The sequence below is a fragment of the Fulvia fulva genome, chromosome 4 (genome assembly GCF_020509005.1).
Source record: "Fulvia fulva chromosome 4, complete sequence".
Classification (NCBI taxonomy): Eukaryota; Fungi; Ascomycota; class Dothideomycetes; order Mycosphaerellales; family Mycosphaerellaceae; genus Fulvia; species Fulvia fulva.
The window spans coordinates 4717863-4729084 of NC_063015.1; the positions used below are offsets into that span (position 1 = coordinate 4717863).

Genomic DNA, 11222 nt, shown 5'->3' on the forward strand with positions numbered 1-11222 from the left:
GAGATCTCGGGCTCAAGCCACGCGATCAAACCCTGCATACGCCACAGCAGACTGCTTGTGCTCAACTTTTTGTGGACGACATCGTGAATGCAACAACGACATGTTTATATATATCGCTGGCGCATAATCCCTATTGCATAGCTCAAACAAGCCCGCCAAGCACCATATTTCCCTTCTTTCTTCTGGCTCGGTTTGAAGATGGCTTAATGATGAGCAATACCGGAAGATCATCGACACAAACGGACAGACATGGCTCGGTATCCTACTTTCGATGAGTATGCCAAGCAGGGCAATTATCAAGACGGCATCCAACGATGTGACGAAGTCCTCAACCGAATGCCGAAGGATGTACAGCTTTTGATCACCAAAACCCAACTCCAAGCAGTAGCAGGCCAGGATATCGCGCCAGTTCTCGAGCTACTGTCGACCATTACTCCACCTCTCCGGCAGCTGGAAGAACTCATCCCGATAGAAGCCGCTGTCGTCGACGCATCGAAGGATGTCTACCCACGACCTCTTACTGCAGGCCCAGTCGTAGCGAAGCTGTGGGACAACGCAGCCAAGGCGACCACATCAGCCAGCCACAAGCTTGATCTACTCACAGTGCGCTTCGAACGAGCAGTACTGGACGATAGGTTACAAGATGCTCAACAGTCTTTGATAGCAATGAAGGCTTTTCAGCCAAAGAATCGGTCCATCTACATGGCTCATGCGGCGTATACTCAGCTCCTGTCTACCTCGAAGGATGATCTGTCTTCGAAGCTGGCGATGGGTTTGGCGCGGAAGGCTGTCACTGAGAAGTTTGATGATGACAAGGCGCTGGATGTGCGGGTTGCTGGTCAGATTTTCGCCATCCAGGGGAGCGAGAAGGATCTTGAGATTATTGAGGATCGACCTTTTCGCGAGAGCAAGCACGTCTATGAGGCTTTGAAGCTGAGCGAGCCTGCTAGTGTTGCAGCGTATGGAGGTGTTCCATCGAACAAAGCAGATCCAGCGAAATTGTCGTCACGAGATTGGCTGGACCAAGAAGTCACTTCTCTGAAGGATGAATTCGCAAAGCTGGCCGCAGACTCTGCTGCATCTGATGTGGTGAATCGATTCTCGGCCAACGCCATCCATCTATTTCATACTGCGATCACATCTCTAGATCTTGGAGGACGGGATCGTGGTGCGGCAGACGCTTGCTTCCTCGCTGTCTCAGGACTAATCAACCTTTATGCCGATCTTGCCGATACGACATACCTGCTTCAAGCAGCATACTTAGCAGATCGTCTGTTGAAGCACAACGAGCACATCTACGAAGCGCGGCTCATCCTCGTATATCTCTACATGCAGCTGGGCTTGGGCAGTTCAGCCATGCGTTTTTTCGACTCGCTCAGCGTAAAAGAGATACAATGCGACACAGTCGGGCATACGCTCCTGACACGTCTATCCATCACACATCCATTCCGAACACTCCTCGCCAACGGAGACTGGTTCGAGCCCCTCGAGCGTACCTACAAAGCCCTCGGCATCTACCCACGACACGAAGACAAGCTATCAGAAACAGAAGCAAGCACCCTCGACCACGGCCAAACAGGCATGATCTTCGACGTGCACGACCTCCGCAACAACCTCCGACTCAGCTACACCAGACGCCTCATCCTCCTCGAGCACCGCCGTACCTCCCGCCTCACTGGCAAAGCAGCAGTCAACAAGAATCTAAGCGACATCGGCCCCCGAAGAGTCGCAAATTGGACCAACACCCTCGACAACCGTGACTTCAACGCCGCATTCGATTACGGCTTCAACGTCGAAAGCCACCTCTACGGCGACGGCACCATCATTGTCCCTGGACAGAAATGGCTCCTCCATACCCTCGCCGCAGATACAGCCTGGGCTCTCGCGAAAGGAACGCAATCACCCCTAATCCTCGATGCAGAGAACCTCGCCTCTGCCCTAGCCGCAACGCGCCGCGACGGCACGCGAGACGTCGAACACCTCGCTGGCTCACTTGCTCTGCAGCTCATCGACGTCCTCCTGAGAATCAAAGCCGACTCCTCGCCATCAAAAGACTCCATCGATGCCATCATAACATCCGTCAAATCCCTCCCCATCGAAATTCTCGTCAACGCCTCAGATCCTCTAGCCGAAAACCTCACAGACCACTACATCTACATTGATTCCCTCCGAACAGTCCTCGCAACATGCAAAAACATCAAAGATACCGCCGAGCACATCCCCGTGGAAGTTGCAGAGCTGCAAAGTCTTGCACGGAAACTTGTCGGGGTCCTGCAGAATCATGTCAATGAGCAGATTGCGGGGTTGAAAGTGAATCAGGTGACATTGCGGTTGACGGAGGATGAGGCGTTGAGGGAGGCGATGGAGATGTTTGGGAGTGAGAGCCTGAGCACGTTCGCAGAAAGTGTAGTAGCGTCAGCGAAGGAAGGATGGGAGGGGGTGGGGAAGATTACGGCGTTATGACTGCATTTTGGGGTTGTTGAGGGTGGTGGTAGGTATGTATTCGCATTTGGTGCGATGGTGCTACTGCTACTGGCTGCGATGCTGTGTGTAGTGCTGTGAATAGTGTGGTTTCCCATACATGACCATGTCCTGAACGCCGATGCTTGAACGCTACTGCAATAAAGATCTTCCTGCTCTCCTTCCGTGGCAGGCTCGTGGTTCTTGCTCTTCAAGGCCTGGTGTCCTTGTTGTCATCATTATTGGGTATCTCCGCCGCATCTTCTTCCTCATCATCTGTCGCGAGAGGTGTAGGAAGCTGGCTCGGCTCATCAATCGTAGTTGCAGGTGCCACAACAGGCGAAGAAGCTTGTGGCGTAGCCTCCTTACTCGATATAATTGCTTCGTCCACAAGGCCACGATCTGCAGCGACACGTTGCGCTTCGGATCGTCTTCGCTCCACCATTGCTTCTTCCTCTTCCTCGACTTGCCGTTCTTCCTGCTTTAGCTCGAGGAGGCTGGGTACGATCTCCTCCTGTTGCACCTCTTCAACAGGTGTGACGGTCGCGGAGCTCTTCCTCCCGCTTGCTATACTTCGATTGCTCGCACTATGGTTTGTGGATCGCCGACTCGCGGCATTGCTAGGCCTCTTCCCTCGCCTTAGACTTGAGTTGCGCCTCGTCTTTCCAGAGCTTGACTCCGTCTCAGGACCGCTCCTCTCTCCTTGCGACTGCGTCGTTCGCCTCTCGAGCACCATAGCAAACTCATCGTCCAACGGAATCGCATCGTCCAACTCCCCATCGCTCGGGAAAATGTCCCCACGACTACTATAACTACTGGTCGTAGTCTGCGTGCCCGACCTCGCTCTCCTATGCCCCCGCCCCCCCTCCTCCTCAGCCTCAATGTCTTCAAGCAGCGCTTCTCCCTCCGTTAAGTCCCTCCTCTTTCCCCTCCGCGCGCCAGGGTGTTCTTGTAGATCCGCCGCGCTGGGCCGGTAATGTAGCGCTTTGCCCTTCCCACCGAAGAGTCGGCTCCAGAAGCCAGAAGTACCGGGTATGACTGCCGGGTCGGGGCCACCATCATGTGGTAGCACAGCGCTTTTCCTCCTGGTCTTGCTGTAACTCATGCCCTTCTGCCAACCAGGCTGAGCAGCGCTTATGCTCCCATAGCCTGAGGCGCCTCCAATACCCTCTGCCGCAAACGGATCGTTGCCCCAGCCCAACAACCCCTCTCCTTCATCGTCGTCCCAATCGTCGTAGAAATCAAACGACAACTCCGCGCGCCCTCGTGTCCGACCTCGTGCTCGCCGGCGTTGTATTTCTCTCTGCGACAGATTCAGACTGGGACACGATGCATCTACACACGTCGTCAAGCAGCTCCCTATAGACTGGAAGCACGGGCGAATATATGTCTGGCCGAAGACGTAAAGGCCGCTTTGCGCGGACTCGTTGGCGGATTCAAGGGTATGGGAGAGATCGTTGAGGCGGCGACGGAAGCGGGGATCGTTCGTTCTGTACATTCTGGGAGGTTGTGGAGGGTGCGCCGGGGCTGGCGCAGGTGCGCGCAGGTGGTTGAGGTGAAAGACGCTGGGTCGCAGGTGATCAGGTGGGTGTGCCGGGGTAAGGCTGGAGGTGGGCCGCTGTCCGGTGGGATTGCAGCCGCGGTAGGGGTGGTGAGTGGTGGAGAGGGGAGGAGCGCTAGTCAATGTATTTGCTCGGCAACGGTCGACAGGCCTTTGTGCGACGGGTGGCTGAACCTTGTAACGCGAACCGCGACTTCCTGCTCATACAACTTCTCGACTTCACAACGACATCGCATGCAGTACCACAACATCATCACGATCCGTGGACGTTCAATACTGTCACCGCCACTGATTCACCCTCATTACGCCTGGTACCAACGACATATCTGCGAAACGACACCACCAGCTCCTCTAAGGGAGATTCTCAACCTTCACAGTATCGACGCCACGCAAGTCATGGCAGCGTAAGTACGACATGACATCGCGGTCCCAATGTACTCTACTATCTTCGCACTGCTCACAATACTGTGATGTAAGCTCACTGTTTTAGTTTCACAAAGAAGAACGGCAACATGGATAACACATCTTCGGACCACATCAATGAGCTCCCTACTGAACTCCTCGAGCACACACTTCACTATCTACGAATCAAGGACCTCCTTTTCGCCCAACAGGTTTGCCGCAGATGGAAGGAGGTCATCGAGTCTAGCAAGAAGTTACAGCAGGCGCTTTTCATGGTTCCAGAGGAGCCGTCGGAAGGATGGATCTGTACCGACATTAAGCAATACGGAACGACCATCGGCCTTCGAGTCGATGCCGTCGCCTCTAAGAGATGGCAGCGCTACTCCAGCGACTTCCTGAGCTACAGATCCATCGAGCGTGCACTGCAGTCAGATCCCAGCGTCATCTGTCGACAAACATTCTGCACTCGAGGCCGCGTCAACGAGCTCTTCGCTCATGCCAATGATGATTCGGACATCGATATCGAAGACGACTTGTTCTGGACTGAGGGCTATATGAACACCATCATCGACTTCCCGAAATCACCTTTCGCCAAACTGCCTTCTAAGTACCACAAGATGCTTCTCGTGCAGCCGCCGATGGTCGAGCTAGAGGGCGAGATGATCTTCAATCTCGAACACCACCCGGGAAAAGATACCCACGTCGCAGGTCCTTCTTGTACAAGTCGGAATGTCCACCCCGGTGAAGTTGTACCGGGTATCAACAACAGGGATGGCCCATATTATGCGGATGTCTATGCCACCGTCAGGAAGTCGGATGGCATCACTCTTGGGCATTTCCTCGATGCATTCAAACTCGCAGAGACTGACAGATGGGCTGGTGCTAGTTGGCAGACTGGTTGGTTGGGACAGGTCGGCCACAATCCATTCTGCCCCTCGCCAGCTGATGAACTTCAACTGCTCGAGCTCGCTGCCGAAGAGCAAGGAATGGAGCGACTGTCGACCGCCAGCAAGAAGGAGGTCTGGGCAATGATTCACGGCGAATGACTCGTGGAATTTGCGAACGCGATACGAATGCGGAACTCCACGATGTAGCTCATGGCAAGGTCGAATAATTCGCTCAGGTATGAAAGAACGCTACTTGGCTCATCACTCCAGCGACCAAAGACTACCTCCCTCTCCTCTTACATTGCTCCCCATACATCTCCTCAACCACCACAAAAATCTGATGCGCATACTGCCTAAACACCTCCCTCCTATCCTCCGGCGCAGCACTAAATCTATCCGGATGCCACCTTCTCCTCTCCATCTTCAAATCCAAATTTGGAACGCCGGAGAAGATCTTCCGAATGCAGCACCGAGCTATCGGCAAGGGACCGGACTGGATGTGACACTCAGGTCCAGGGCAGACACCTCCATTAAGGTCGTCGGGGACGGGAGGACAAGGGAAAACTTGCATTTGGAGTAGTCGGTGAAGGTGTCCAGAACAATTTCGCGCCAGGTGTCGACAAAGTCCCATTGAATGTAGTGGTCTTTGAGAAATTCGTATTGAGGCTGGTTGTTGGCTGCGTCTTCGTCCACTGGCTCTGGCTGTGGGGTTGATTCTGAATCTGGGTGCGGTTCTGGTTCTGAGCTATCAGGGGTATCGTCTGGCTGTGGTTGATGTCCAGCCTTAAGGTTCGCAACGTGAGCTTGAAGATGAGCGACTAGGCTTTCCAAGCTGCGCAGCCGGCTTCCGGTGTTGTTGAGGTGGTAGCTCAGGATGCAGATGACGAAGCAGAAGACAGCAAGGACAGATGCTAGCATGATGAATGGTGCATCTTCAGAGTCCATCCATTCTCGCGCAGTCTGCCAAGCTTGTTCGTACGGTGATAGGATGACTGATACTGGTGCGGGTGGGGGAATCTCTTCAATGACTGGTTGAGGTTGAGGTAGTGGTTCGACGAAGATGCCGATTACGCGCCAGGCATGTTCGGATAGATCGGTCATGATCTCGGTGGTAGTTCTGAGTTGGTATGATGTGGTGGACATGGTTGTGTACGCGATGCAGTGTGTGATGATGTTGCTTTGGTGGTAGTGGTTAGCGACGTCACCCGTTTGCACGTAGAAACTGGACATTGAATGTGTCGCCATTGTTCCATACGGACAATGAGATTACAATGAAGCTATTCTCGGGTCACAAGGACATTGGGCTTCTGTTGTGGCTGGACAAAGGGTCAGGTAGATATTGTCACATGTAGCTACAGGCTTTTCAGCACGGTGTCAAGCTTCAAGTGAAGTAGACCATCAAGACATCTTGCCATCTGCTATTGTGTGTACTTTCCATCCGCCGGTACAGTCCATTACCTCGCGCTTCATAGTCCCGTGCGGATCCGCGTGCCGGTGTATCTTGGGCTGGAGGACAACGCGGCGATGCGGTCTGATCGTCTTCGGTCGGCCAGGCTTTCCTTGGGCACTTCAACTGGCGTTCCTGGTACAGGTGGCGCATCGTTGGGCCCGGGCTTACCCTCTGCAATGTCCTCTGAATCATCGTCAGCAACAGTCGTGTCTTTCTTTCCTGCCATCTCTTCTGCTTGAGTATTCTCGGTTGCGTCCGCTTCGTCTAGCGGCTCCTCCAGAACATCGCCGACATCAGTCATATCCATCAGTGACTCTGCATCCCGATCTTCGTCATCGAATCCGAGCGAGACACGCTGTGGTTGACCGTCCTCGCCCAAGTACCAGCCGTAGGCATCAGGAGTACCGCTTGCCTGTTCCGCAGCATCGTCATGCTCGGACATTGTAGGCTGCGAATTCGATGTCCCCTTCTTCCTCATCATCCGAGAGCATCTCCCCAGTCCTGGCGAAGTGTTCGTACATAGATTGATCGCCATGGTAATCGCGTGAGGTGTCGATCAAGTCGAGATCCATCTTTTCCGCCTCGGGCCAGTCAGTCTCGTCTCCGAAAAACAGGTCACGTCGAAAGTCATCTGCACGGCGAATGGCCTCATCGACGCCGTTCGCCATGTGAAGATCATTCTCGTTCTCCACTTCAATCTCAAGCTCTCGATGCAAGATGGCTGCACGATGCTCCGCTTGCTGTTGAGCAACATCGAACTGGCCATCGTAAGCGCCTTGGTCGACCTCGGAGGCCTCATCATCCCCTCGTGCTAGATCTTCTTCTTCATCATCGTCAGATATCACTGGCTGTGGGTCGAGTTGGTATTCGGCCTGAGTGTCGAAGTAATACGAGCCCTGCCTTTGATCTTGCTGCGCGCCACCATCACGTCATATGCGACCAAGATTCGGTGAAGCAACAGCAACGAGCCGCTTGAGACGCTGTAGTTGAAAGTCCAGGCTATCAGCAGCGCGTACCAGAACGTATCTCAAAGAGAGGCATTGCACGGAAACGTCCAGTTCTTTCACACTCGCTGACCTAAGCCATCTGTTGAGCCATAATCTTCAAGCCCATCATGCCATCATCTTCAGTGACTCGTCATCAGGAAACGCCTCTTGCTTGAGCTCTATAAGCCGATCTTTGTCGCCGGTTTCGTGGCTTGGGATGTGGCCGTTCAGGCTTGCGAGCCTGTCATCCAGAGAGTCCAAATCTGGCATGTCAACCGCTTGATCCGCTAGAGAGATGTCGCGATCGTTCGGACGCGGCTGTGTCGATAGTGGCTACTGTACTTTCCGCTCAGTATGAGCCGTGCCGAGGTCGATGAGTGAGGTTGAGATGTTGATGTGCTACCAGGATGTTGATCAGGTCAGGGTTTTGCGCACGGTCCGTGGGACGCCAATGCCATGGCTGCGTTCAGGTTGTTTCCTGTTTCATCTCTTCATCCTCAACATCCATCGGTCAATTGCGTGTTCAACGCCGTCAGCATGGCTTCGCCGCCGGTTGTCGGCCCTGTTCGAAGAAATCGCAAGCTGCCAATGGGTTCCGACATGGCCAGACGGGCTACGCAATGGCTTGAGGCTCTTCACTTTTGCGCTCCTCCGAACATGTATGAAACAGCATGCTGCTGAAGACGACGACGTCCCGAGTACTGGTATCACTGTCATGGCCGAACTACCACTTTGCTTGCCGAACAGACAAAGCAACATCAGCCATGGCCAACAGCTCTCGACTTGGCGCACGACTCATGCCAGACACGCCGTGGGTCTGCATGTGCTTGTGACCTCTGCTGCATCACCACGTTCGGCGCTCTGGCAAGATGCACATCTCCCCGCTCTTGGTAGCGGCAGTCATGCACGAGCGGCAGGGATGTGCCTACCGCTGCTGAAGATTGCATTGCATGTATAAGATGCAATCGCATCGCAGGACCGCCCTCCCATGGCTTGACCGTGGACACAGGATGACGCTCGGAGGAGGATTGCTGGACGGCAAAGTCGCTACTCCGACATGTGAACTTGCTTCATCGCTCTGCGACAGGTGGAAGTTCACGTTGCACAGCATGTCCAGCAGCCTCTTTGAGTTCGAAAGACCCGCCGGTTTGGCACTTGCATTCCTGACGGAGATGGATGCCCCGAGGAACACTCCTGAGTGAAACAAAGTCTTGACGAATCGTCTTTCGGACATGGCGGGTCAGCAAATAGGAAGCAATCTCGCCGCCATCCTCACATCAAGCCGAACCATACAACGACCTTACACTTCGACGGCATCTGCTCTGCCTTAGCCGATGTGTTTCCTTCCTGAAGCTGACATGATGTGCAGTATGCAGGTGTAGCAGGCTGACAGCAATGCGATCATGAGGCCAAACATGGCGGGGCGAACGCTGTCAGGTAGCAAAGCATATGCAACATCGCGAGCCTTTTATCGGACAGGATCAAGTCACAATGTTCAGCTGTAACTTTTGACGCCATGCAGCGGGAACAACAGAGTGCGTGCCCTCCATCTGGGCGGTACGACAAGGAACCATATAATGAAGGGAGGTATCGTCAATGTTTCTTTCATTCCACACATCTCATCCTCATTCGCGGATCCGACATGGCCACCATGCTCTGTTTATTGTATGCCTTGATATCGATCGCGTCTCTGGTAGACGGCCTTACACCAGCACAATGGAGAGCTCAGTCCATCTACCAGGTCATGACGGATCGCTTCGCGAGGACGGATGGTTCAACATCTGCAGCATGCGATTTCAATGAATACTGTGGTGGCACATGGCGGGGCCTGATCAACCGCCTCGGATACATACAGAACATGGTAGGTCAACGTGTCGAAACAAGGAGCCTCACTAACGTCAGTAGGGCTTCACAGCGGTCTGGATATCGCCTGTTGTACAGAACCCCATTGCAACTACTGGAGATGGCAATTCATACCACGGCTACTGGGCAAACGACGTCTACAAGCTGAACCCCAGATTCGGCACTGCGAATGATCTGAAGGCACTATCTAGCGCCTTGCATTCCAGGGGAATGGTATGGCAACAGCTCACTGAGACTGTCTCATATACTGACAATTCATAGTATCTCATGGTCGACGTCGTCCCGAACCACATGGGCAGTGTCTCCACCCGAGCGAACGTCGACTACAGCCAACTCCGACCCTTCAACCAAAGGTCATACTATCACAATCCCTGCGATATCGATTACAACAACGACACAAGCATCAAACAATGCTGGATCGGCTCCAACACCGTCTCCCTCCCCGACCTCCGAACAGAAGACTCCACAGTCCAGAACATGTGGAACACCTGGATCCGCCAACTAGTCTCCAACTACTCCATCGATGGCCTGCGGATCGACACAGCCTACCAAATCAACCAAGGCTTCTGGGCAGGATTCCAAGCAGCCGCTGGCGGCATCCACACCCTCGGCGAAGTCTGGCACGACAGCCCGAGCGTCGTCTGCCCCTACCAGAACTACCTCCACGGCTTGATGAACTACCCAACCTACTACTGGATCACGCAAGCCTTCCAAAGCACAAGCGGAAGCATCTCCAACCTCGTCAATGGCATCAACACCATGAAAGGTGGCGTCTGCAGGGACATTACACTGATGGGCTCCTTCCTGGAGAACCACGATAACAATCGATTCCCGAGCATAACTTCCGACAATTCCCTCATCCAGAACGCCATCGCGTTCCAACTCCTTGCAGATGGAATACCGATCGTATACCAAGGCCAGGAACAGAAATTCAACGGTGGCGGCGTCCCTGCCAATCGTGAACAACTCTGGAAGTCGGGCTACAACCAGAACTCAGAATTCTACCTACACATCCGCAAACTCAACGGCATCCGCTCCTGGGCCGCAAGGCAAGACTCGGCGTACCTAACGTACAACGCATGGCCCATCCAGAGCGATTCCCGCACCATCGTGATGCGTAAGGGACTCAACAACAGACAAATCGTCTCGGTCTACAGTAATCGCGGCGCCTCTGGAGCAAGTGCAACGATCACGGTTGGGGCGGGAAATTCAGGCTTCACGAATGGACAGAGGGTTATGGAGATTCTAAATTGTGTGGAAAGTACAGCGGACAGTAGAGGCAACCTTGGGGTGACGATTACACAGGGCAGGCCAAAGGTGTTTTATCCTAGTGCAAGTTTGGGAGGGAGTGGAATTTGTGGGAGGTGAGGAGAGGGAGTGTTGGAGATGAAAGTTGGGGAGTGCTGGATGGAAGTACGTCGGGCGATGCTGGCATGATCTCGTGTCGTGTGTGTGCATACTTGGACATAATGATGTTACGACATAAGTTATTTAGTTTCGGTCTTGTTGGGTGGCCTCTTTGATCGAACGCACTTCAATGCATTACAAGATGGGTGATGTGGTTCAGCTATCACTTGACGCTCTCTGTTCCGATGCCTACAAAGACGTCGTCC

General features: G+C 53.7%; 6 protein-coding genes across 6 annotated transcripts; 3 read left to right on the plus strand and 3 right to left on the minus strand.

Moving 5' to 3' along the window:
• Positions 1-249: 249 nt before the first annotated feature.
• On the plus strand, positions 250-2463 carry CLAFUR5_05021 (uncharacterized protein; the record flags this gene model as incomplete). Its single annotated transcript, XM_047904169.1, has 1 exon — positions 250-2463. One exon carries the CDS (start codon positions 250-252, stop codon positions 2461-2463), a length of 2214 nt encoding a protein of 737 aa, XP_047760119.1.
• Positions 2464-2671: 208 nt separating this feature from the next.
• Positions 2672-3958, minus strand: CLAFUR5_05022 (uncharacterized protein; the record flags this gene model as incomplete). The annotated part of the gene is made up of 1 exon (XM_047904170.1): positions 2672-3958. The coding sequence occupies one exon, from the start codon at positions 3956-3958 to the stop codon at positions 2672-2674; it is 1287 nt and encodes a 428-aa protein (XP_047760118.1).
• A 297-nt stretch (positions 3959-4255) lies between these two features.
• CLAFUR5_05023 (uncharacterized protein) lies at positions 4256-5469 on the plus strand (the record flags this gene model as incomplete). The annotated part of the gene is made up of 2 exons (XM_047904171.1): positions 4256-4425; positions 4512-5469. 2 exons carry the CDS (start codon positions 4256-4258, stop codon positions 5467-5469), a joined length of 1128 nt encoding a protein of 375 aa, XP_047760117.1.
• Positions 5470-5784: 315 nt separating this feature from the next.
• Positions 5785-6453, minus strand: CLAFUR5_05024 (uncharacterized protein; the record flags this gene model as incomplete). Its single annotated transcript, XM_047904172.1, has 1 exon — positions 5785-6453. The coding sequence occupies one exon, from the start codon at positions 6451-6453 to the stop codon at positions 5785-5787; it is 669 nt and encodes a 222-aa protein (XP_047760124.1).
• A 323-nt stretch (positions 6454-6776) lies between these two features.
• Positions 6777-8016, minus strand: CLAFUR5_05025 (uncharacterized protein; the record flags this gene model as incomplete). The annotated part of the gene is made up of 4 exons (XM_047904173.1): positions 6777-7167; positions 7280-7632; positions 7777-7837; positions 7895-8016. 4 exons carry the CDS (start codon positions 8014-8016, stop codon positions 6777-6779), a joined length of 927 nt encoding a protein of 308 aa, XP_047760123.1.
• A 1246-nt stretch (positions 8017-9262) lies between these two features.
• CLAFUR5_05026 (Alpha-amylase A type-1/2) lies at positions 9263-10977 on the plus strand (the record flags this gene model as incomplete). The annotated part of the gene is made up of 3 exons (XM_047904174.1): positions 9263-9607; positions 9652-9822; positions 9871-10977. 3 exons carry the CDS (start codon positions 9263-9265, stop codon positions 10975-10977), a joined length of 1623 nt encoding a protein of 540 aa, XP_047760122.1.
• Positions 10978-11222: the final 245 nt, after the last annotated feature.